The following is a 25,578-nucleotide window of genomic DNA, read 5'->3' on the forward strand; positions in this document are numbered from 1 at the left end:
TAATGAAATGATGACTAAGGATGGAGCTTTAAATGAACAGTGAAGTAATCCTCTAGTGGACCCTGCAGTTCACTCCAAATGATTTGAGCTAATCTAAGCCTGAGGCTCTCCCCCGAATGTAAAATAGGAGGAGCAGGAGGACACAAGCCAGAGGCTAAATTGGCCCCATTAGATTGAAGAGAAACCTTAATTCACTGTAGTTGTGGTAGACGTCCCCCCTCCCACCCCACCTCATATCTACTAGCTGTAAACAAGGGTCATAAAGCTCAGACAGCAACTAGGAGCCATCTGACGCCGATGAAAAGAACCAGCCCTGAAAGGATGAAGTTGAAATTGAACATGGAAGCAAACGGAGTCCAGAGAAAGGGAATGGACCGGTGCACACCCACTCTCTGCACTTCTGGCTATGAGTTCGAGCAGGGACTCAGTTACTTGGAGCCAAAAGCATCCTGATCAAATTCCACACCAAACCATTGAAGGGTCACAGGAACTGGTCACACTTATCCCAAATGTAGAAGGAAGAGCAAAGTGTTTAAATGATGATTCTGCAAAGCTCCAAAACAGAAACCTTTCAGCATCCTCAGCACTCTGTTGACTGCAAACATGAAACTTTCTCTTGTCTCAGTTTCTATGTTACAGTGCTCAACACTTATCATTTCTATGGCCCTTTCACATATGACCTTGGGTATGTAAAAGCATTAATTAAAAGCTAATTATAAATGTGAGAGCACCCACGTGTACATGCCTCAGCCTCCAACTAGATATAGGCTCCCTGAGAAGAAACCAGTCTTAGAAACGTTAACGTCTGCTCTAGCAGCGTCTATGATTCCACGACATTGGAATACTTGCTATGTAATGCGAGTCCCAGGTTAAATACTTGGCAGAAAGTGCTGTTGGTTTTTTCTTCAAAACAGAGGAATGCACAAGCATGAACTAGATGCTTTATCACTCATACCAACGTCATGGAATTTTATTTAATCTCCACTGCAGCGATACATGTATTATTTCTGTCCTAAGTGGACAAAGGGATAGCTGATATGCTTCACTTTAATACACTGTATGCCTAAAAAATTATATAATTTTTAAAAACTACCTTAAGTTACAAGGAACATACATGGCTTTTGAAATAATTTTTGGTACCTTTATATTTGCGGTAAACATAATGTTGAATTGCTTTAGAAGTTATCTTTCTCTGCAAATGTGGCATTTTGTGAAACACATACAGAAAAATGTATATTACTGAAAAACTGGAGCCTCATCTTTGTCAAAGGAAAGAAAATATTTTAACAGACTTTTACTTAGGGACTTCTAGGTAGTGTACTTGTGGCCCATCACTTTTATGTTACCATAACAGAATGCCTGAGACTGGGTAATTTATAAAGAAAAGAGTTTACGGGGCTTGAGATTCTGGGACAGCTGCATCAGGCACAGGCCTCAGGCTGTTCTGGTGGCAGGGGGTGCAGAGATCACACAGCAAAAGATGAAGCAAGAGAGAGAAGGGAGGAGGCGCCAGCTCCTTTTACCAACCAGCACTCCCAAGAACTAACAGAGCAAGATTTACTCACCACACCCCCAGGTAGGGTATTAATCTATTCTCTACCCTGCGACCAAAACGCCTCCCACTAGGCCCCACCTCCCAACACTGCCACACTGGGGATCAGATTTCAACATGAGCTGTGGGGGAACAAACATCTTCAAACTGTATCAAACCCCTACCTTGTCTGCTAACACTTAGCCTGATGGACAGTAAGTTGTTCTGATTTGAAACAGTGCTGTTTCCATAGACAAAAGACTTCGTTTAAAACCCCAGAAAATACCCGAACTGAATTTCAAGTTGTATGTTAGAGAAGGACCGATTCTTTAACCCGAGCAAGTGTAATCTAGACACATAGCAGCTTTGAGTATCCAGTAGGTCGTAAGTCTTTTCTGGAAGCAGTGAAAGGGTATATAAAACCATTGATCTCATCAAGTCTACTTGACAGCTTGCTTCTGAGGTTGTCTCAAAAAATACTATAGCTCTATAAAAGGGGTGAATCCCTACCTATGGCTTCATTTTCAGTTTCCACTTATGCTTTGTTTATCATAAGAATACCTTATTTAAACTTATTCAATAGCACTTAGAAAAAAACCCAGTAATTATTTTCCTCTACAGTTTTAAAATATGTGATTAACAGATGAGAAAATGCCTGCCTCCAGTAGGGAGACTATGGCATTAATTTTGTAAAAATTATGTGTCTGATGGAACAAGAGTAAAGCTACTCTGAAAAGATTTTCAAAACCTGTTAACTCTCAGCCTTATTTTAAAATACACACGTTTTGAAATGTAGAGTAAGGTTGTTGGATTTTTAAAACTCCATACTGACACAATAGAGAAATACACACCAAATTAACCATGCAGAGACTGCCCATTCCATTTACTAATTTAACACTACAGTGTTCAGGATAAATTAAATGATTTAATATTATCAACACTTTTAAAAAGAAACAACAGTCATTTGTAACACGTTGCTATAATCAAAACAAGCAGTTTATGGAGGACTGGTACAAAGTATTTCAACGGCAAACTTAGAGCTTCCTTAAAACAAAAAATCTAAACTGAGACAGTGAGTTGATGCAAATATTCTGCATCTGAGAAAAATACTCTTCTTGTGCATTTTAACACTCAGCCAAATATAATCATGTTTTAAAGAGGGACAACCTCTAGAATTGTGACTTGTGCCAGGCTTTCAAGGTTTCGATTAGGCCGACTGGCGGGAAGGCTCCCAACAGGGGCAGGAAGGGAACTTAAAGTTGGGATAACTTGTCAAACACCAGGGACAACGAGGAGACCTGTTTGCTGGGAGCAGTTACATATTAGAACAACAGGAATTAAAAGAAAAATATTACAAAAGTTACGTTCTAAAGTATGCACATCATCAAATCATGGTGTAGTTTGAACTATTCTATAACAAGGTCCTGACTGAAAAATTCATATAAATAAGAATTTGGAGAGCCAAGACACGCCTTAGTTTTGCTGAGTGCATTTCCAGTGTATACCTCTGCATTTGCTCAAGAGCACTACTGTATTGTAGGGACCCTGGAATTATTGGTAACTTTTTAAAAAGCACAACTAATTCTTATTTATAATGAACAGTTTTAGTTAAAATATTTGACCAGGTAAAAGCTCCTGAGCATCTCTATTGACTTTCGGGTTTTACATCTCAAGTATTCCTCAGAAAACAGTAAGAAAAAAAGCAGCTTTCATCACTTTTTAAAAGCTTTATCAGAGATTGTTCAGATTTTTCTAGATGAAATACACAGGCAATATTGCAGCTAAAGAAAAAACCGAGGGACTGCCTCCTACTTAAGCTAAGTGGGAGGAAGACCTAAAGTGATCTCTATAAACTGCAAAGTAAAATGCGTCAGAAGCGAACGGGGCATGGTGTCCCTTGCTAAGCGAAGGGTAAAGTGAAATCACTTGAAGTTCCTGTTCCACCACAAGTGCAATTCAGTTCGGGGAAAATAGTTCAATGAATCTGTCAGAAAAAAGTAGTTTATATTTTTCCCATCTCAAACAAAACAGTGGTTATGAAGTCCAGCGCCACCAAGCAACCTTCATTCTGTCCCACACTGCTGAAAGCGAATCCAAGGCAGGACGGACGTCCAGGATGGTGAACTGGTAGTCCTTGTTGACTTCGCCGCCATCATAGTAATCGATCACATATCTAACTTCTGTCCCGCAACGGTTGATGATCCAATCATGCCTGTCAAAAGGTAACTCATACCTGGAATGAAAACGTGTTAGTAACTGCTAAAACGTTTGCTGTACGTTCAGTCCAGTTTAAAGAGTAAGAAAGATCGAGTAGAAGCACATGCAACACCTACTCTCGGTGTCACACATCTAATTGGGCAAGTGGGACGTGGAGAACTGCACTCAGCGCTAAGGGAACGTGGCAGTGAAGAACTGTGCTGAGCTCAGATCAGGTGACAGGTCTGTCTACAAAGGAACAAGGTCAGTGGGAAAGAGACCCAGGCCAAGGAGGTCAGCTGAGACGATGCAGAAACGCATGTGCAAGCTAAGAGTGGAACTACGCCAGAAGAGAAGGGCAGGAATGCTAAGTGGACAGACCCAAAGAGATCCAGCATGGGAGGAGTAAGAGGATGGACCCGAGACCTCAAAAGACAATTCGATTGTACAATAGTTAAATAGAAAGCAGATCACTGCACTCCAATAAATCTGCCCACCAATGGCAAACCTCAGGAAGAGGAAGAAATGTACAGCTGAATACTGATTATGTTTTGGAAGATGGCCCTGCAGTCATTAGATTGTTTGGTTTTGGTGCCAAGAGAAAGCTAGCCTTGACCTGAGGAATGTAAAGCAACACTTCTGCTCTGACACTCACCCCATCCAGGAACGAATTCTCGCCCTTGGGGAATATTCCTTCGCTTTCCCTCCAAACCGGACCAATGATGGGCCACAAGGACACTCCCTAGAAATCCCCAAATAAAAAAGTCTGTTAAACTATATTCTTTCTTTTGACAGAGATGAGGCTCCAGTTTTTCAACAATATGCATTTTTCTGTATGCATTTCACATCATATCACGTTCACAGAGAAAAGTAACTTCTAAAACAATTCAGAGAAATAATCCCTATTGGTCAAAAACGTCGCTCTTTCCTTCTGGATCGGGTTCCACTCTCTTCCCTTCCTTCCAGATATCTGCACTGCTCTGTGCAGGAGTCAGGACATGAGGCCTTTCCACTCGGTGCAGGGGAACAGGCATAGTCCCAGGAAAAAAAGGAAGTGTTAAGTACTGTGTAGCACACTTCTCTTTTGCACAGAGCAGCCAGGGTTTTTCAGACATAGATAGGAAAATCCTCCACTCTTCTTTCATTTGAAAGCAACTAACAGCCTTTATGAGGAAAGAAAAATGATGGACTAATCTCTAGGAATTAGTTATAATTAGTGTTGGACCAGCTCCCTAATAACCACATACAGGCTGAGGGGTGGCAAGGCCCTAGCTTGAAAACCACTCCTTCTGCCAAGAGCCTTGCTGAGGACTCCCTAGAGCCACCACTGCCGGCTCAGGGTACAGCAGCGCCAACAAGACCCGAGCCCAGCCCTTGTGGAGCTGGTGGTCCACCTATGCACTAGACACGCAGCTGCTTCTCTGGGGGGAGAGGGGATGGCAGTCTAGACGCGAGGCCACCTGTCTCGTTAGCTTCTCCCAGTGGTAAGACAGTCTTCGTCTTGATATGCCTCTAATTAAGCCAGAGGGAGCAAAAGGTCCGAGGGGTAACACTCCCTATTTGAGGACTATACAAGTTACTTTATTCTCCTTTTAGGAACTACTCCTTAAATCTCCTCTCAAGAGGGTCACAGGCAAAGAAGTAAACTCAATCCAGGCAGACTTTCTCCTGGGGACCACAGAATGGGTTTTGAAAAGGCCTACTTAATTCTGACTGAACTCTAGAAAATGACTGGACAGGGAGTTGAAACTAAAACTGAAAGTCGTCTTTCTTCTCTTTGCTCCATAATCACACTACAAGTAATTAGCAGGTGGTTTTAATTACAGTACACTTTCAACCTAGGTCACTGCAGACACTTGTGGCTCTCCTCATCAGCAAGCTGGGAGGGTGACTCCTGCAGCTACGGGTCGTTGAGAGGGCACGTGGTTGCAGCATCATTCCCTGCACATGTCCCCATCCCAGCCTTGGGCCCAGCCACACCCAGGGAGTGTTATTAATGAACTGCACAGTGCAAATATCGAAGACAAACAAACAGAACACCTTAAAAAAGTCAGTAAGTGGATTTTAGCCCAGAAATTAATTAACTGCATTCTGCAATGAATTTGAAAAGTAAATCGCTGATTATGACATAATCTGGCTCTTTGAGTAGGCATGCCCTGCCCCTGTACTTCTCAAAGTGGAGTCCTCCAATCAGCATCAGCATCAGCATCAGCATCGCTTAGAAACACTATGTCTCGGCCACACCTGATACTGACAGAGCCAGACGCCATGGGGGGCGGTCAGCATGCCAAGTCTGATCAAACTTTCCAGGTGATGCACTGCCCCCAACACACTGAGGCCCTGTGGCCGCTAACACACACATGCTCATTTACCTATTCTCCTGGGACAAAAGGCCCTCTGTTAAGATATCTCTCATATGTTTAGTCCTAACAGGGATCCAAAAGATGCTGTGCAGGGAACAAAAATGTCTTTCCCATCTCCCTTGGGGTAGATAGCATTTTAGTATCTCCCTTCCACAGGCTCTGTTTTCCATGGGCTGGAATACTCCTCCCGTAGGCTCCTGATGCTACAAGATTTCTGAGGCTTGGTCAAAAGCACCTGGTGCTTTCTGAAACTCTATCTCTTGGAACCCAGCCACCAGGAGGTGAGGAAGCCAAAGAGGCCACATGTAGAGGCCGTGAGCGGGTGTCCTGCCCACAGCCGGCACCACTCACTAAAGTGAATAGTTGGGCCTTGTAGAGGACTCCAGCCCCCAGCTCTGAAGCCACACTGACCACTGCAACTTGGCAGTCACGGCCCAATATCAGGGAACAGAGACGAGCTGCCCTGCTCTGCCCTGTTTGCACTCTGTACCCACTGAATCCACAAGCCTAATAAAATGGTTGCTGTTTTTTACACAACTAAGAAGGAGTGGTCTGTCATGCCCTAATCGTCACCGGAACATACCTGCAACACAGAAAGTTTTAGTAGAATAGTAAATTATTTGTTTGTCTTTTTTGGTGGCTGCCTGGTACAGGAGTCGAACCCTGAACCCTGGTGTTATCAGCACCATGCTCTAACCAACTGAGCTAACCAGCAAGCCTAAAATAGCAAATTACTTTAATAAAATGGGAAAACTCTAGTGTGGAGTATATTAACATTTATAAAGCAAATGTATTTCACAGGGCCTAGCCTCCAAAGCCCTGTAGTTTCAGGTATAACCTAACTTTTTAAAATTACATAAAGAAATGTTAAGCTTGCAAGAGACAGGAAACTTTCCCCAGGCTAAAGTCTCTGTTGTAGATAAAGAATTGTAACACAGCAAAATTGTTGGCTCAAGGACGGATGCCCTTGGAGCAGGTTAACCTAAAGTTACTTGATTTTTATGTAAACATACTGAGGAAACTGCTGTAGGAAAAGTCAGTATTTGCTAAGAACAAGCTTTTGCTGGTGGATCGACTTAACCTTTTGCAAATTGTATTATGGAATGTCACTTTGTTATTTCACTGTTACCAGCCTCTATCATTAAACTATACTTAGCCATAACTCCATTTATGTTCCTTTTCTGTAACTTTCTGGCCTGTAGAATAAATACTGAGACAGAACCCCAGTTCAGGGTTATTTTCCAAGGAGGAATGCCTCTCTCTTGAGGGTTCCTGGAAAATTAACTCCTTTGGGGCTTCTCACTGCTCAGAAGAAATAGGCTTTGAGTAATCCTTTTTGCATCTCCGTCACCCTGTGTAAGGCAAAGTGACATTCTAGGAAGCTGATATGAAATGAGAAAGACACTAGATTTTTTTTCAAGATCTCAAACATACTTACGCAGCATGAAGGGCTTCCCACTTCAAAATCTCCTTCCAAGCCTGCTCATTATTCTGATTATGAATTCTGATGATGTTATACATATCTTTCTGACTAATATCCTCATCTTTCCACTTCCACCTAGGGAAGAACAGTTGGTAAAATGTGACAAATGTTACTGATAATGCCAAAAAGTTAATCCACATATTCAGAAGATGACTTATTAAACATTACTCTTCATTAAAGAACTAAAAATGCTTATTTTCTTTGATTTTAACGGATATGACTCATTTTCAAGATTCACTCATGATCACAGAGTAGTGCTATAAATCTGAAGCTATAATATATACACTGGAAACAAAGATTAAAGGTCCACCTTAATCTCACTTCACTGGGTCACCAAAAACCAGACTTACAGAACCATCTATTTTTAAGGTGATGCTTTTCCAGTTAGTACCATTGATAAATGATTTCCTAACTTTGTCTAAGCATTTTATATAATAGCATTTGTTTGTTTGTTTGTTTCTAAAAACCATTACTGGCTTTGATGGTTAATTTTATGTGTCAACCTGCCTGGCCCATTGGGTACCCAGACATCTGGTCAAACATGATTTTGGGTGTGTTCAGCTGTCCAGGTTCTCAGGCCTTCAGACTCAGACTGGAATTATGCCATCAGCTTTTCAGTTTGCCAACTGCAGATCTTGGGACTTGTCAGCTTCCATAATTACATGAGCCAGTTCCTTATAATAAATCTCTTCCTGCCCATGCTCCAGCACCCTCCCCGCCCCACCCCCATCTGTTGGGTCTGTTTCTCTGGAGAACCCTGACTAATACACTGGCCTTGCACTTATATTCTAATAGGTCTGAAAAATCAGTTGATTTATTACAAACTGATTAACTTATTAAAACTTACTATATGTTTGGGGAGTAAAAACCTCTTTAATATACTCAATTCTTAAAGAAATTTGATGAGCAAATTTATATTCTAAATAATATGCTCACTCACTTACCCTTTCCTTAACATTGCATTCCAGAACATCTGTTCAGAAGGATAAACCCACTTTTTCTCTGAATCTGCTCTTGGAATGGATGATTCCTCTCGGACAGTAGACAGTGTGAACGGCTGATCTGGGGCTGGTGTTTGATTAGGTGGTGGCACCTAAATAAAATAAGTGGATTTGTTTTTTAAATGCTGGAGATATGATGTAAAGTGAAAATGAGCAGTTTAATGAATTACTTTCTGGAAGGCAATGCACAACACACAAAGCACAGGCTCCTTATTAAACCACTGACATGGACGTTGCAGCCTTCTCAGAGAATGTGCTTTTTTGGAAGAGTCGGGATACTGCAGTTGTTTTTCCTCATCGATTAAGTTCTCCTAAGTGGTAATTAAACATTGTGGTTAAATTTTTGGTCTTTTTCTCCTTTGAACAACTTTAGGAGCAATGTCACCAAAAATAAGAAATAAAAACTAATACCATGATCAGCAGGCATTTCTAAAAATGTTTTTATGACAGGATTTTCAAAAATGACTATTCACTCTTCTGAGGAAAAGTCTCGTAGGATATATGTACAATACTACTTTCTTTTTAAACATTTACTCTTAGGATCCTGCTTATGCTTTCATCCTTGGGGCTGAACACGTTATAGATGAGTATTTCCATCTCAACACCGCCAGACCAGAAGTGGGGGAAGACTCTTTCTCCCACACATGGCTCAGCAATACTACTATGATAACACCTGGCCCAGGCCAGGGTCTCTCATCCTCAGCACCACTGACATTTGGGGCTGGACAATTTTGGGTTATGGAGGGTCTGTCTGAGCATCAGAGAATGTTTAGAAGCATCTCTGGCCTCTACCCAGTAGTATCCCTCCTTTCCAGTTGTGACAATGGAAAATATTTCCAGACATTGCCAACTGTCCCCTGTGGGGCAGAATCACTCCAGGTTGAGAACCCTTGGCCTAGAACTTCTTTTTGTATTAGAAGTAGGAAGGATTTTCTAGCAGACACATTAATAATCCAAAGTCTTTGTCCTGACACGGCTCCTAGTTAGAACAACCCCAGCAGAAAGGGCCGGGTGTGGAAGGCACTGCACCAAGTATTTACCTGACCATACTCCAGCGGGTTTAAGAACACAGGTGTGAGGCAGACGGGGTGTAGTTTTGGCTCTGCCACTCCCTAGCTGAGTGCTGTGGAGCAAACCGCTTACTGTGTCACCCTTAGAATCTTCAGCCCTGAAATAGGGACACTAACACTACTGGCTGCTCAGAGCTGTTATGAGGGTTAAAGAAGAGTGCGTGGTGCTTAGCGCAAATGCTGCAGAAAGGACCACAAGATAAGTTGGCTGTTATTAATAGTCCCATGACACATGACAATCCCATGGGGGAAGAGTCTAGGTCTGTAAGATCCCAGAAGGCCCAAGTTCTTAACCACTAGGCTAGTAGAGATCACCTAGATCAGTGATCTACTGGCTGTCACAACTGAGAGGCAGGTGCTCCTGGCAACTAGTGGGTGGAGGCCGGGCTGCAGCTACACATCCTGCAGCGCATAAGACAGCACCCACGACAAGCAATCACCCAGCCTCAAGTTTCACTGGTGCCAAGGGTGAGAAACCTTGATCTTGTCTACCTCCTTCCTCGACATAGCAATTTCCTTATAGTCTGGCACGGTCATCATTAAAGTTTGACCACAACTCCTTTACTCCTTTGCTGTCCTTGAACTCGAAGTCTGGGGTATCAGTCCCTCCCAAATGGCCCTGGGCTTCCCTCTATAAGTGAGCATACCACACTGTTGCCTCTTTTCTCATCTCTCATCTTCTAGAATGTGAATCACTTGAGAGCAAGAGCTGTGCCTTACTCATCTTTGTAACCCCTGGCCTAGAAGAGGCCCCGGCACACAGGGCGCACTCGAAATATCTACTAAATAATGCTGGCAGCTTACTACTTCATCCAAGAGCCCATACCGTACGCAGGTAGGTTTCACTGCTGCAAAGCTCCTTTGTACATTGCCTCTTATAGTGGATGGTAGAGCACACACAACCCACCAGTCCTTGGGCACTGTACCAAGACTGTCTTCTACACAGGCCTTCAAATATTTGGACCAGGGGTCATCAGCAAATTATTTCTGTAAACGGCCAGACAGTAAATACTTTTGGTATTACGTGACATATGGTTTCCGTCACACTACTCGACTCTGCTGCTACTTTCCCTGTGGTGTGTAAGTGTAAATAAATGAGTGTGGCCATATGTCAACACACTTATTTTCAAAAACAGGCAGTGGGGCAGATTTAGCTTGTGGGCCATAGGTTGTCAATTCCTGTGGAATATACTATAAAGCAAATATATTTCACAGGGCCTAGTTTCTTGTACTTTCACATTTAGTCTAATTTCTTAAAAGTACATATAAACTGTTGGCCTTGCAAAAAACAGGAAATTTTCCCCAGGCTATAGTCTCTGTTGTAAGACAAGAATTGTACACAGCAAAGTTGCTGGTTCAAAGACGGACAAGTTACTGATTGATATATAAAGATACTGGGAAGCTGTTAGGGAGAAGAAATGTTTGCTAAGATCAAGCTTTTGTTGGTGGATCACTTAAATTGCCTTATGGAATGTCACTCTGCTTGTTTTACTGAATGTTGCCAGCCTATATTGTTAAACTATAACCCCACCTATGTTCTCTTCCTGTAACTTCCTGGTCTGGAGAATAAATGTGGGAAGAGAACCCCAATTTGTGGTTAATTTCCCAAATGGAAGGAATGCCTCTCTCTTGAGGGTTCCAGGAGATTAACCACTTTGGGGCTTCTCACTGCTCAGAAGAGATGGGCTTTGAGTAATCTCTGGCAGCTCTCTCACCCAGGGAAAAGGGGTGACAAATCCGTGGGAGGCAAAGCAACACTTTTAGATTTTAAATTTCAACTTTGCTTCTTTTTTTTTTTTTCCTTTTTGTCTTTTTTCGTGCTTTGAGTAATCCTTTGTGGCTCTGTCACCCAGGGGAAGAGGGGTGACAAATCCGTGGGAAGCAAAGCAACAAATTCCTGCTGTGGACACTGCTTTTGTATCCCCCGTACCCTTTCTTTTACAGGCTGAATATTCTAGTTCCTTAAAATGTTACCTGGTTCACTAAAATTTCTAACTATTCTTGATAATCCTGTGGCCCTCCAAAATAAAGGCCCAAGTCCGTCTGTCTCTCCATTACGTGTGATTCCAAACATGAAACTACAATTCCCTATGTTGTCTATCACAAAACATACTGAAGCCACAACTACCTTGTCCTCATTTCTCCATGGTGTTAAATTTGCTGACAGCCACATGACACTGCACCCTCTAGTGATTCCTGTTTTGGCTAGTACCCAATTGTTCTAGAAGAAGCACCCTGATCTTGTAAAGTGGCTACAAGGTTTCCCCAGGCCAAAAACACCTTTACTAAGTCTAGCTACACACCTTAGGAATTTCCCATCTACCACCCAATAATTCTCTCCCACAAGAAAATACTCACTTGGTATGGTTTTGCAGTGGGTTAGAAATCTTGATTCTCCTTTGATCTTAGAATAGGATTTTTAGGTAATGCATGAATGAGCCAAAAGGCTCTAGAGTAGGGGACGAAAGTCCACAGATAAGTTTGGCAAAAGCCGTCTAATCAATTCTAATCACTGTTTAGGGATGGGATTGTGTACTTTGACTGTTTTAGGTTGCTGCTTTGATTCCGGCTTGAATGACTATTGACTATTTATCCTACTGATTGTTCTTTATATATTTTTTAAAAACTGCTTGAATGCTGTTTAAATATGCTAAAGAAATGGCTATAGGAAGTATGTAAAAAAGAAAATATTTACTAAGGGCAAGCTGTTTGTTGGTGGATCACCTTAGCTTTTTACAAATCGCATTCTAGAATACCACATTGTTAATTTTACTGCTATTACTAGTTTTAGTTGTTTAAAACTATACTTAGCTATAATTCCCTTCTGTAACACTGCCTGTTTTTATATCCTTCTTTGATGATTGAATCAACTGATTTTTCTTGTGAAACTCCCTTGTCTTGTCAATAAAAAGAAAGGCTGATTTCGAATCAGGGCTGCTGCTCCCCTGATGGGCGGCAGTCCCTCCAGGCCTCATTCATGTTACCCTGAGTGAATTCTTTCTTTCTCTTTTTTTCTGTCTCGGTTACACAGAGGAAAGTGTAACATGGTTTATTCCCAGTAAACCTATTCTGGCTCTTTTTAATCACTGTTTTCTTTCCCAGGCAATCTCTGAAACTAAGTAAACACATTCTAGATTTTCACTGTGAATGGAATAAAAAACTTTGTTTTCAAAGGACAGAAGAATCCATCCTAGCAGTGTACAGTTTGTCTTAGAAGTCTGTAATAGCATCTCTGCATAAAAAGTTCCAGGAAGAAGGGATGAGTACAGATTACCAGATTTGAAGGGTCGAGGTTCTCCTGATTCTTAGCCACGGCACCCGTCACAGGACACTCCACATACTCGTACGCTCGTTCTTGGTGGGCAGGCACAGAGTATGTTTTGCTCTCACAGGTTGAGTCAGGTGGTTCCATACTCACTGGACAGCCTGAAATAATCAAGTAAAATAACAGTGCAACCACGAAGGCAGTACATCTGCTTCTCTCAACTGGGGCCCTAAAGAGCCGAATTTCTGATTGATGATTAGCACCACAGGAAAAGCTGGGTTTCTTCTGTTTAAAGTTAAGAACTAATCTAGCTAACATTCTAAAATCCTAAAGATGAGAAGGTTCTATAAATTAACTTTTCCTTTGAAAGAGAAATGGGTACCCATTCTCTAATTGTGCCATGCCCCCAGCAAAAATAAACCAAAAATTCTCAGCAGTTGCAAGAGCATGTACTGTCCATGCCACGGTTTCAGTAACAGACTAGAAGGTACCTGCTTCAACTAGCAGCTGGGAGCCATTAGGGGAACCTAAGTGGGGGCCAGTCCACATTTCACAGGGTGCCCTTGACTTTCCATACACTAGTTCCAGACAAGCCCCAGCCCCAATCAGGACAGGGCCACAGTCCAGGCTTTTGTTACTGATGCATTCTCTTAGGCACTGGGGCGGGAAAAGAAAATGAGCAGAGGGGATTCCACAAAGGCTGCTGGAGGAAAACCTGAGTGCCACTCTGCTCGGGCTTTGTCCCAAGACTAAAATAAGGCACAGAAAACTAGCACTTGGCCCAGGTGCTATTCCCCATCAGTATTCCCCAAGAGTTGAGCAAGAAAAGGCAGACATCAAAGAAAACATCCTGCAACCTATGTAGGATCCAGATGCTTCTTAACAGGGAGAGTCTGAGCCTAAAGAGATGAGCAGCAGGAAGGGAAGTGAACTCCTAAGGACTCAGAGTGCTGGTCAAGCAAGTGTGAGGACCAAGAGGCTAGTCTAAGAGTCAGGAGAGTGGGCAGGCGCCTCGAGAGCTGCAGCCCAGGAGACAGCTGCTCGTGTATTGGAATCCTTGTCTTAGGCAACAGCAGTAACCACAGGAATACACCTGTAGATGTCACACACTGAAGAAGAGTTTCCTTCACTCCCTTCCCCGTGCCTCTCCTCCCAGGCCCTCACTCCCCAGTATGCTGTGCAGCGCTCACTTTAGGGGGTGGAGGGAGACTTACTATTCCTTCCTTCTCTACCATTCAAAGCACCAATCCTTTCTAGGTCACTGATTCCAACTGGATGTTAGAAAGGAAATGCTGTTGACATTTTTCCCACAATATAACCAGGGGCCCCTTTGATCTCCTACAAATACCCACATTCTTTACAAGGCAAATAAGTCTGACTGACAGCTCTCTGGGATAGACGGCAAGTGAAGTAAAACCAGAGACCAGGACTCTATGATCACCCCAGGGACACTCAGAGCAGGCGCACACCTGCTTTGTCTGATCTGTCTCAATTCTTCCTGGATGAAGAAACCCCTGAAGAGTACTGGATATGTCCTTGTACAAGGTTACAAATTTTCATTGGCTTTGCCACTTACTAGCTGTGTGACTTGGAGCCCAACAGTTAGTTACTCCAAGCCTTGTTACTCCAGTTTTCTTGGCTGTAAAATAGGGAGAAAACCTACGACACAGTATTATGCCAACAAGAATGTAAGTACCCACAGGCAAAGAAATTTTGTCTATTTTGTACACTGCTATTGTCTCAGTGCAGAAACAAACAAACAAAATCCAGCAGTGCTTGGCACAGGATGAACAGTGACCTCTCAGGGTGGGATGGCTGAGTGAGGAAATGAATGACGATGACACACCCATGAGCACTCAGTAAGCACACCACGCTGCTTCTGCCCCTCATGGCTTACTGATGCAAGCCACACTTTAATACGAACAATCTAAAGCGGACATACACCAATTAAAAATGAAAGACAACTTTTCCACTTTCATCTTTGCACCTAAAAAACATACTGTAAGTCCATTAGGTGAGGGCTTATTTTTACATAGAAGAATACTGCAATGGATATGGGAGCAAAGTTTATTCTCAACCTTGGCACTCTTGCCATTTGGGGCCAGGTAATTCTTTGTTGGAGGGCTGTCCTGTGCATTGTAGGAGGTTTAGCAACATCCCTGGCCTCTACCCACCAGATATCAGTAGCACCCTTTCCTTTCAGTTGTGACAACCAAAAATGTTTCCAGACATTAGCAAATATCCCCTGGTGCTGCAGGGGGGATTTGTCCCCCGAGTTGAGAACTTCTGATGTAAGCACAGGTCAACATTTTGTTTTTTTAAAGATGACCGGTAAGGGGATCTTAACCCTTGACTTGGTGTTGTCAGCACCACGCTCACCCAGTGAGCAACCGGCCATCCCTATATGGGATCCGAACCCGTGGCCTTGGTGTTATCAGCACCACACTCTCCCGAGTGAGCCACGGGCCAGCCCAGCACAGGTCAACTTTGGAGAGTCAGGGCTGGTTTATGGAGCAATCACTAGGTTCTCATGCATTATCTCAACTAATCATCATAACAACCCTGTAAAATAATATTATTATATGCTCATCTTACAGATGATAGACTGAGACATAAGTAACTCGTCTACAGTGACATACCTTATAAATGGCAAAAAAAGGACTGGACCCAGGATGCCTCACTCCCAGGCCTAGGAGCCTCATATTATACCTCACACTATACTTCCTCTTCCTTAAAACCCTTTTGAGTATTTTCTCTTGTCTTTATTCTTCAGACAACGGTCGATTACCTTTCATTTTCCCCTCATGCATTGGGCATCCTGAAGGTGGAGATGCTGTCTGATGATCTGAAGCATTTGAGGTCTGAACTGCAACAGCAGGAGTAGATGCAGACAAACCCATGGTTGGAATCAGTGTTGACGCCAAACAATTCTAAGTTCCCACCTGCCAAAGCAAAGAGACTAACGTTGACGCCTGGACTCAGACTAATTCAATTGTTATTCCTAATCTGGCCAATCCTTGTTCTTCATCATCCCATGAGAATCTACTGGACAACATACTCATTTCGAGGACAGCTCTAATGCCAGGGTACTTTAAAAAGTTCATGGAAGGATTCGTATTATCTTTCAGTTCTATTTTTCCACGAACTTTTTGAAGTACCCTCGCAAATTGCCCCCCTACGGGATATACTTTGAAATCTACGCTACCCTCTGAGGGCACGTTTCTAAGGCAGTGGGGATTTGCCGGTTGAGAGGACACGGCCTCTGTGAAACCATGTTACAGCGAGAGGGTGCGGGCCTGGGAGGGAGGTGGTGGTCCGGATGGGAGAGGGGAGGAGGCCCACTGAACCCAGACCCGACCCCTGGGCCCGGGGCCTTAGCAAGGGGCTGGGAACCGAGGAAGGATGCGGCGCGGAAGTGGGGATGCCAGGAAGGAAAGGAGGGACAGCGGAGGGCGGGGCGCAGCCAGAGTCCTCCCCCACACCGTTCCCACGCCTCCCACCGGCTCCAGCCCGCGGTCCCCAAACCCCACCGGCCACAGCCAGCCCATCCTACCGCACCGGATTCCTCCCCTGGGCTGCCGGCCCCGCCTCTAACCGTCAACCCTGCCTCCGCCGCCGCCTCACTCGGTCACCGATGTCACCGCGGTCACCGCCGAAGGCAGGACTTCCTCTTCCGAAGGCGGGACTTCCGGGCGCGCAGAAGGCGGGGCGCGGGCTGAAGAGGAGGAGTATTCGTCAATCATGGAGAGCGGGTCCCGCCCCCTCAAGCCTCGGCCTATAACCGCGAGGGGACTCTCTCTGGCCCCGCCCCCCCTGGCAGGCGCCTTTTTCAACACGCCAGGATGGCAGGTGAGTTTAGACTGGTCCGGAGGCTTCCCTAGATTAAATAAAGATCTCTACTATACTCGTATATGCTTTAAGCAGCAGAGGGGGTGCCTGAGAGGAGTTTTAAAGTATCTATTCTTTTAATGTTATTTAATTATGGCAATGATTCAAGGTGTCCAGAACTGTGGCTGACTCTGGCGATCCCCAAATGAACAACACAGGGTTCTGGCCGCCTTCTTAACTGGGTGTGGACTTGAATATCTGTATTTTCATTTACCTACAACAGAAATTCAGCAGGTTCCTTCATCAGGAATGTAGGCAACAAATCCCAATAGTTCAGCTATATGTGGCACTAATAGAAACCCCAGGTAAATTATGTCACGTATGGTTGTTGTGTCTGTCTCAAAATACCATTCATCGCTACTTTGAAATTGAGGTAATTCGATCTTGTTACTTGTACTGGGAGTGTTGGTGGCCAATAACTCTCAGCTGAGTCTCCAGGAATTGCCCTTTGCCTGACAGAATTGCCTCATGCAAAATCACATTCCCTCCTTGGGGACAGGCTGCATCCTGTAAGTGGTCTCAGCAAGGGTCCATAAGCCCAGGCCTTTAGCTTCAAGTGGGATAACTCAGAAGGGCCATCCCAGCTTCAGAGTTGCTCATAGGATCAACTGAGGATTCCCTGGAGACTACAACTACATCTCCCAGTTCAACTTCTCTCTTCTCCTCACAGTTCTCTTCTCCTCCCACAAATCCCTTTCTCACCCACAAGTTTTTTTTTTTTTCCCGCCACAAATCCCTCTGTCTCCCACATCAGCTCTGTTCTTTCCCACAGTTCTCTCTTTCCCACAATTTCATGTCATTCTCCAAATTCTCTGTTCCTTCCCCCAGTTCCCTATTTCTCCCACAATTTATTACTCTCCCACAGTCCTCTGTTCTTTCCCACATCTCCCTGTCTCCCACAGTTCTGTTTCCACAGTTCTCTGTTTGTTCCCACAATTCCTTGTGAATCCCATAATTTTCTCTCCCGCAATTCCCTGTGTTTTCCATAATTCCCCATCTCTCCAATAATTTGGTTTTCTCCCACAACTGACTACTCTCCCTCACAATTCTCCATTTTCTTAAAATACTGCATTCTGTTTCACAGTTCCCCTCTCTTCCCTAATTCCCCATTTTCTCATAATTTTGTTCTTTAACAATATTCTATTTTCTTTAACAAGTTCAGGTCTCACCCACAATTCTCCCTTCTCTCCCACAATTCTCTGTCTCCCATAATTCACTGTTCTTTCCACAATTCTTTGTTCTCTCCCATAATTATCTGCTCTCGCTCACAGTTCTTCATTCTCTTACAGTAATGTATTCTCTTTCACAATTCCCTATTGTCATCCCTAATTTCCCACTCTCTCATAATTTCTTTTTCACCATTCTCTGTTTTATCCCACAATTCCATGTCTCTCCCACATTTCCATTTGTTTCCCTCAATTCTTTGTAGTTTCCTACAATTTTCTGTTCTCTTCTACAATTCTGCCTCTCCCATAATTCCATGTTTCTCCCATAATTCAATGTCTCACCAACAATTCCAGTTTGTACCCACATTCTCTGTCTCCCATAATTCCCTGTTAGTTGCCACAATTCCTTTTCTCTCCCACAATTCCATGTCTCTCCCACAATCCCTTCTTCCTAAAATTCTCTGTACCCAGTTCCATGTCTTTTCCACATGTCTTTGTAGTTTCCTACAATTTTCTGTCCTCTCCCACAATTCCCAGTTTTTTCCCACAATTCTGTGTCTATCACAATTCCATGCATCTCCCATGATGCCACATCTCTCCCACAATGCCCTGTTTACTCCCACAATTCTCTGTCTCCCAAAGTTTGCTTGTTCTCACAATTCACCATGTCTCTCACAATTCCTTGTTTGTTCCCTCAGTTCTCTCTTTCCCACAGTTCCCTGTCTCCCATAATTTCATGTCTCTCCCATAATCTTTGTAGTCTTCTACAATTCTGTTCTCTTCCATGATTCCCTGTCCAATTATTCTACCTTTGTTCCCACATTTCTTTGTTCTTTTCAACTGTTCAGGTTATTCTCAGAATTCTCTGTTCTCTCCCACAATTCTCAGTGTCTCCCATTATTCCATGTTTCTCCCGTAATTCCACGTTTCTCCCACATTTCCTTGTGTCTCCCACAATTCCATTTCTTTCCCACAATTCTTTGTAGTTTCCTACAATTTTCTGTTCTCTTCCACAATTCCCTGTCCAATGATTCTTTGTTTCCAATTCTTTGTTCTTTCCATCAGTTCAGTTTATTCCCACAATTCTCTTTTCTCTCCCACAATTTCATCTTTGTTCTCATACTTCTCTATATCTCCCACAATTCTCTGTATCTCTCACAAATACATGTTTTCCCACAATTCCCTGTTTGTTCCCACAGTTCACTGTGTCTCCCACCATTCCCTATTTGTGCCCACAATTCCTTGTTTCTCCCACGATTCCATTTGTTCCCACAATTGTCTGTGTCTCCCACAATTCTATTTCTTTCCCACAATTCCATGTTTGTTCCCATAATTCTCTGCTCCATCCAACAATCCCATGTCTCTTCCACAATTCTCTGTTCACTGCTATAATTCCCTGTTTCTCCTTCAATTCTCTGTTCTATCCTGCAATTCCATGTCTCTCCCACAACTCCTTGTCTTTCCATTAATTCCTTGTCTCTCCTAGAATTCTTTGTTGTTTCCCACAATTTCTTGTCTTCCGCATAATTCCCTATGTTTTCCACAAATCTCTGTTCTTTCCCATAATTTCCTGTCTCCTGTAATTCTGTTCTCTCCCACGAGTCTGTGTTCCATGCCACAATTCCCTTTCTCATAATTCCCCATCTCTCCCAAAATTCTTTATTCTTTCTCACAATGCTCCGCTCTCACTGACAATTTTCTGTTCTCTTACAATATTTCATTTTCTTTTATAATTCCCCACTCTTTCCCCTAATTTCCTATTTTCTCTTATAATTCTGTTCCCTCACAGTACTCTATTCTCTTTCACAACTCCCATGGCTCCCACAATTCTGTGTCTCTCTCACAATTCTCCGTTTGGTCCTACAGTTCTCCATGTCTCCCACAAGTCTCTATTCTCTCCCATCATTCCCTAGTTCTCCTACAATTTCCCTATCTCTCAATTCTCTGTTCTTTCCCACAGTTCCCCAAATCTCTAGTTCTCCTAAAAATTTCCTGTTCTCCCAGAATTCCATATTCTCTGTCATAGTTCTCTGTTCTGTCACAATATTCAATGCTCTTTCACAATTTCTTCTCTCCCACGATTCCACATTTCCCCTCACAATTCTCTGTTCTCTCACAATACTCCATTCTCTCCCACAATTCTCCCTTCTCTCATAATTCTCCCTTCTTTCCCACAATTCCCCATCTTTTCTACCATTTTCTATTCTCTCCTACAATTCTCAGTTCCCTTTCACAATTTCTCAGAAGAACCCTGGTTTCTCAGAAGAACCTGCAACTCCAGGGTTTCCCAAGATCAGGCCCAGTGGAGGAGACTGTGTGGGCCCATAACCAGAGCACTGGAAGATGTGGCCTGGGCATAAGGGCATAACACAGAGGGTAGGGTCTCAGCAGGGGTGCACAGATAGCTTAGCATGCGGGTATGGGAGTGGCCAAGGTGAAAAGCAGGGGTGGGGTAGAGGAGCCTGAATGAGTGGTGTGTGATCAGGTGGGAGGGGCATGGTGGAAGGTTCTGGTTATAATGGAGTACAGGTGTCAGAATGGGTGTGGCTAAGGCAGAACACAAGGGACCAATCCTTGTCTTTCTCACAATTCTCCAGTTCTTTCACACAGTTCCCTATCATGGCACTTGACCAAAAAAAAAAAAAAAATGTATTTAAATGTGTATTTCTTTTACCTCTGTATGGGTTTTCTGAAGTCAAAAAATATATCTTATTAAGCTTCCCCTATATCAGTGCTACTTAAAGTGTGTCCTGCCAGTTTACTCACTGTTAACATTCTTCCGTGAGGTGAGGAACATGTGCCAGAAGTTAAAGCAAGGTATTGTTTCCTACATCAAGAAATTCTTGCTTGCAAAATGTGCCATGTCTGCTAAAATTGTGCTTAGTAATATAGAAGATTTACATTCTAGTATAAACTTCTCATCTCAGTGTGGGCCAATTACTGGCAGTTTCTGGACTGGCACTTGAATATCATTGCACTATCATTATTACAGTCTAGCTCCTGTTGTTTAAATGAGCAGTCACTGAAGCAATCAGTAAGCAGGCACTGAAGGGATAAAAGAATCAATGAATCGTGAACAACATCACTCATTCAACAGCATTTATGAAGCAACTATGATGTGCCAGGTACTGTGGTAAGTGCTGGAACACAAAAGTTCTGGACAAAGTCTTATGGGACTTATAGTCTAGTAAATGTATCTTATGGGATTTCCATTCTAGTAAATGAATAGATCAACCAACAAATAATCCAACACACAAACAGGTAAATAAATAATTTTAAAGCATGAGAAACACCATCAATTAAATGAAATAGGTAATGTGACAAAGATTGAGTGTTGGGTGTGTGTATGAGTCAGGGGGAGCTACTCTAAGTGTGGTCCATGGAGCAGCAGGGTTGTATCTCTTGGGAGCTTGTTAGAAATGCAGAATCTCAGTTCTCAATCCAGAACCACTGAGTCAAAGTCTGCCTCTCCAGATGACCTGTGTGCACAGTATGGATTGAGAGCTCAGGATACCATCTCCAATATGGTTTTCAGCAAAGACCTCTCTAAGGAGGTGACATTTTAGCTGAGACCTGTATGATGGTCCAGACAATGGGAACAGCACAGGAAAATGTTCTGAGATCACAATGACCAGTAGAAGACCAGTGTGGCTCTCACACAGTGAGTCAGGGACAGAATGGTAGGGGGTGAGGTTGGGGCTGGATTGTGCCATAGGGAGGAGGTTTTTGTAATTGAAATTGCATTTTTTTCTAATTGAAATGTGAAGCCATGGGAAGTTTTGAAGTTTTGTTTGTTTGTTTTGAGTTATTTGATCTGAAAACAGGGACAGATTGCTTTTCTCGACTTTGCTCTTCACTACTCTCCGATTATGCCTGGTGACCTTCACTTGTCTCCCTGCAAGTACTGCCCACGAACTTCTCAGTGTTGGCTAAGGCCTGAATGAATAAAGGCAAGCTCCTAAACAAAGCCGGGGGGCCCCCTTACAGCTCAGTGTTCCATGGAGTCTGCCAGGATTCACCACATCTGTACTCAGAGGGATCATTTCTATATCAAGGGCCAGGGCTGCCTCCTACTCTTGGAAATGAATGCCACTTTTCTTCAAAGGGATTTGTTGCAAGTAAAATTACAGATTGCCAGAGGTTATCATTTTTTTTAGTATTTTCAAAACCATTGTAATAAGTTCATAGGACATATTATTTTTAATCAGTAAGTCCCAAGGTTTTTTTGTTTTTTGATGAAAGTCCAGGGTTTCTTAACATAATCCTCTAAAAAATGAATTAATTCACCGATTGTGGATATCTACCTTTTATTGTAAAAAAGGGTGAAATGAGCATTGCTCTGGAGGGGAGCTCGGTAGAGCCATATGAGTCGCCACCCACTCAGGCAGGAAACATCAGTACAGTCTTGCCTAGAGGAGTGGGGGATTTGATAGTTTCTTCCCTGTGGAAATAATTAGTAGTGAATCTGGTTTGCTAATGCTTACCAATGTTAAAGATAAATGGGGCAGCCACGGGGTTATGTTAATGAAATTTCCAGTGGGTATTGGATTTGCCTTTCATTTTTTAAAGCATAAACTGCAACCAAGGACCTTCCAACATGCTTTCTTTTGAAGTAGAAAAACATGGTAGACTATAGTTGTCTGAAATTACCATCTCGCTGCATAAAGAGACAGCTAAGGTGAAGTAAGAAAGAAGAAAGGAGTAGAAGAAATGGCTGCTGATTTCGAGAAATATATAGGTTTAGGGGCAAAATGAGTTCAGTGTTGGACACACTGCATTTCAGGTGACAATGATTATCTAGGCACTGAAATCCAAGAAGCAGTTCAGGAGACAGAACTGGAACTCAGGAAAGAGCTGGTTGCCGATAAGGAAATATAAGTCTTAAGGTATGGTTAGATGTTAAAGCTACAAGAATGGATGCTAACATCCTTCAGGGTTCTTGGTTTTCTTTGCTCTCATTCCATATTTACCAAAGAATCTTCTGGCTTTATTTTGGTTTCCCTACTAGAAAGAATGCTTGACTTGCCAACCTAAATATATTCCTTTCTCCTTGGCAGTTTATTTCTTATTGTAAGCATTTTGAATTAATAAATTGAAGAGAAGAGAAATAAAAATGGAAGGAAAATTGAGAAGGCGAGGTATTAGTGGCTATAGAGTGGTTTGGACTCACTCTAAAGTAGGGTTGAAGAATTAAAACCACAAAAGGCAAGTTGACAAAACATTCTCTACCACCTCCAAATGAAATGCAGTGTTCCAAGAAATGTGTTTTGGGGGATATTGAAATTTGTATTTTAATTCTTGAATTCTAGTAGATACAGATGTTTGTGATATTATTCTATTGCATGGCTTCCCTGTGCAATGAAACCCAAAGATATACAGTCTCCAAATGAAGAGTTATTGGTACAGACAAAATGTAATCAGAATGTAACAAACGTTTGGGTTTCTCTCTCTCTCTCTCTCTCTCTCCCTCCCTCCCTCCCTCTCCCCCATCACACACACACACACACACACACACACACACACACACACACACACACACACAACAGCAATAGCAGTATAAGGCTTTTCACCCAAAGAAATACATTCTGACATAAATACATGAAATAAATAGTTCACATAAATGCTCAAATATTTTACCCTTGCCCCTCTGCTCTGGGGGCTCTCTGCCAGTTTGTTCACAATACCTGTGAGTTGCACTTCTCTTGATGTTACATCGGAAGCAGAGGCAGCCATGTTCGTAGGAAACCTAATGCATGGGGTTATCCGAGGAGTGCTCTTTTGTCCCTGGATCTCTATCTTACCAACTGTATCAGTCAGGGTTCTCCAGACAAACAGAACTAATAGCGCACACATGCACACACAGATGCTCCCTGATTTATGATGGGGTTACATCCTGATATAACCATCATAAGTTAAAAATATTGTAAGTTGAAAATGTATTTAATATGCCTAACCTACTGAGCATCATAGCTTAGGCTAGCCTTCCTTAAACATGCTAAGAACACTTACATTAGCCTACAGTTAGGCAACATCATCTAACACAAAACCCATTTTATACTAAAGTGTTGAATATCTCCCGTAATTTATTGAATACTGTACTGAAAGTGAAAAAACAGAATGACTATGGGAACTCAAAGAATGATTTCTACTGAATGTTTTCACACCATCATAAAGTCAAAAAATTTTAAGTTGAACCATCATCGTATGTTGGGGACCACGTGTGTGCGTGTGCGTGTGTGTGTGCGCGCACGTGCGTCCATGCGTTTGTAATATTTTTAAAAGGATTGTAAGCAATTGGCTCACACAGTTGTGAGGGCTGGCAAGTCTGAAATCTGTAGGGCAGGCTGGCAGGCAAACATTTCCTAAGCTCCTGCCATGTGCTGGATATGATGTCAGTTTCTGAGGCCCTCGGATGAGTAGGGTATGTTCCCTCCAGACTTACTAATTAGCAAGATCGACACACCTTCGCATAATTTCATTTTTTGTGGTTAGTTTATAAAGTTACCATGGGGCATAAAAAAGTACTTATCCATAGTCTTTATGTTGAAGGAGATGATCTCTGAAATGACATTTTTTATTTTACCATTTTAACCATTCTTAAATGTACATTTCAGTGGGATTAAGTACATTCACAATGTTGTGCAACCATCATCATGAATTCATTTTTAAAGGCTAATAGGGATTATTCCAGTGGTAGCAAACACTGCTAGAAGCTATAGACCAGATATTCTCTCTCTCTCTGATTCCACTTCTTTTTTTACACAAATGGTAGCATACTTTATATAGGGTTTTAACCTTTGTTCTTCATTTAAAATAACTTGTAGGTTTTCCCTATCAGTACATACAGTGCTTCCTTTTGTTTTTATTTAACAGATGTACACTTTGCCATTGTAAAGATTAATATAATTTCTGTAACTGATCCCTTACTAATGAACTAAATTTAGATTGTTTTCAATACTTTCTTATTACAAACAATACTACAACAAGTAATATTGTACGTGCTGAGTATCCCTAATCTAAAAATTCAAAATCCAAAATGCCAAAATCTGAAACTTTTTGAGCACCTACATGATGCTAATAGGAAATGCTCATTGGAGAATTTTGAATTTTGATTTTTCAGATTTGGGATGCTCAAGCAGTAGTAGAATGCAAATATTTTAACATTAAAAAAAAACACCCTGAAATCTGAAACACTTCTGGTTTCAAGCATTTCAGGTAAAGAATATTCAATCTGTACTTACATCATTTCTCACACCGTGAGCATATCTATGTAATGCCTAGAATTGAAATGACTAAGTCAAAGGAAATGTACTTTTAATACTTTGATAGACATTTCCAAATGACCCTCAAAAGGTGTTTGTGCCAATTGACACTTCTCCCAGGAACGTATGAGAGTACCTGTTTTCCCACACCTTCATCAACACAGTGCATTGCTCTTTTTGTTATTGATTCATAGTCACTGTTCACATAGTAAGGAAATTAACCTTTTTTCTAAAGTGTGAGTTTGAAATATTTTCTTCTTTTTTTTTTTTTTTTTTTTGTTTTTTTTCATGACTGGCAATGGATCGCAACTCGAATTTTTTTGAATTTGCTGAGACTTGATTTGTGTCCTAAT

General features: G+C 42.3%; 1 protein-coding gene across 2 annotated transcripts; it reads right to left on the bottom strand.

Moving 5' to 3' along the window:
• Nucleotides 1-2,386: 2,386 nt before the first annotated feature.
• LOC103589284 (cytochrome c-type heme lyase) lies at nt 2,387-15,851 on the bottom strand. Of its 2 annotated transcripts, XM_008571230.1 has the most exons (6): nt 15,698-15,851; nt 12,919-13,070; nt 8,518-8,666; nt 7,529-7,648; nt 4,383-4,469; nt 2,387-3,764 (listed from the first exon to the last, which is right to left on the bottom strand). In XM_008571230.1, the coding sequence occupies exons 1-6, from the start codon at nt 15,807-15,809 to the stop codon at nt 3,566-3,568; spliced, it is 819 nt and encodes a 272-aa protein (XP_008569452.1). In that variant the 5' UTR covers nt 15,810-15,851; the 3' UTR covers nt 2,387-3,565. The 2 variants fall into 2 exon arrangements, with proteins under 2 accessions (XP_008569452.1, XP_008569459.1); XM_008571237.1 differs by lacking the exon at nt 4,383-4,469 and having other exon boundaries at nt 15,698-15,844.
• Between the last annotated feature and the right edge of the window lie 9,727 nt (nt 15,852-25,578).

Source organism: Galeopterus variegatus, unplaced genomic scaffold (genome assembly GCF_000696425.1).
Source record: "Galeopterus variegatus unplaced genomic scaffold, G_variegatus-3.0.2 Scaffold37, whole genome shotgun sequence".
NCBI lineage: Eukaryota > Metazoa > Chordata > Mammalia > Dermoptera > Cynocephalidae > Galeopterus > Galeopterus variegatus.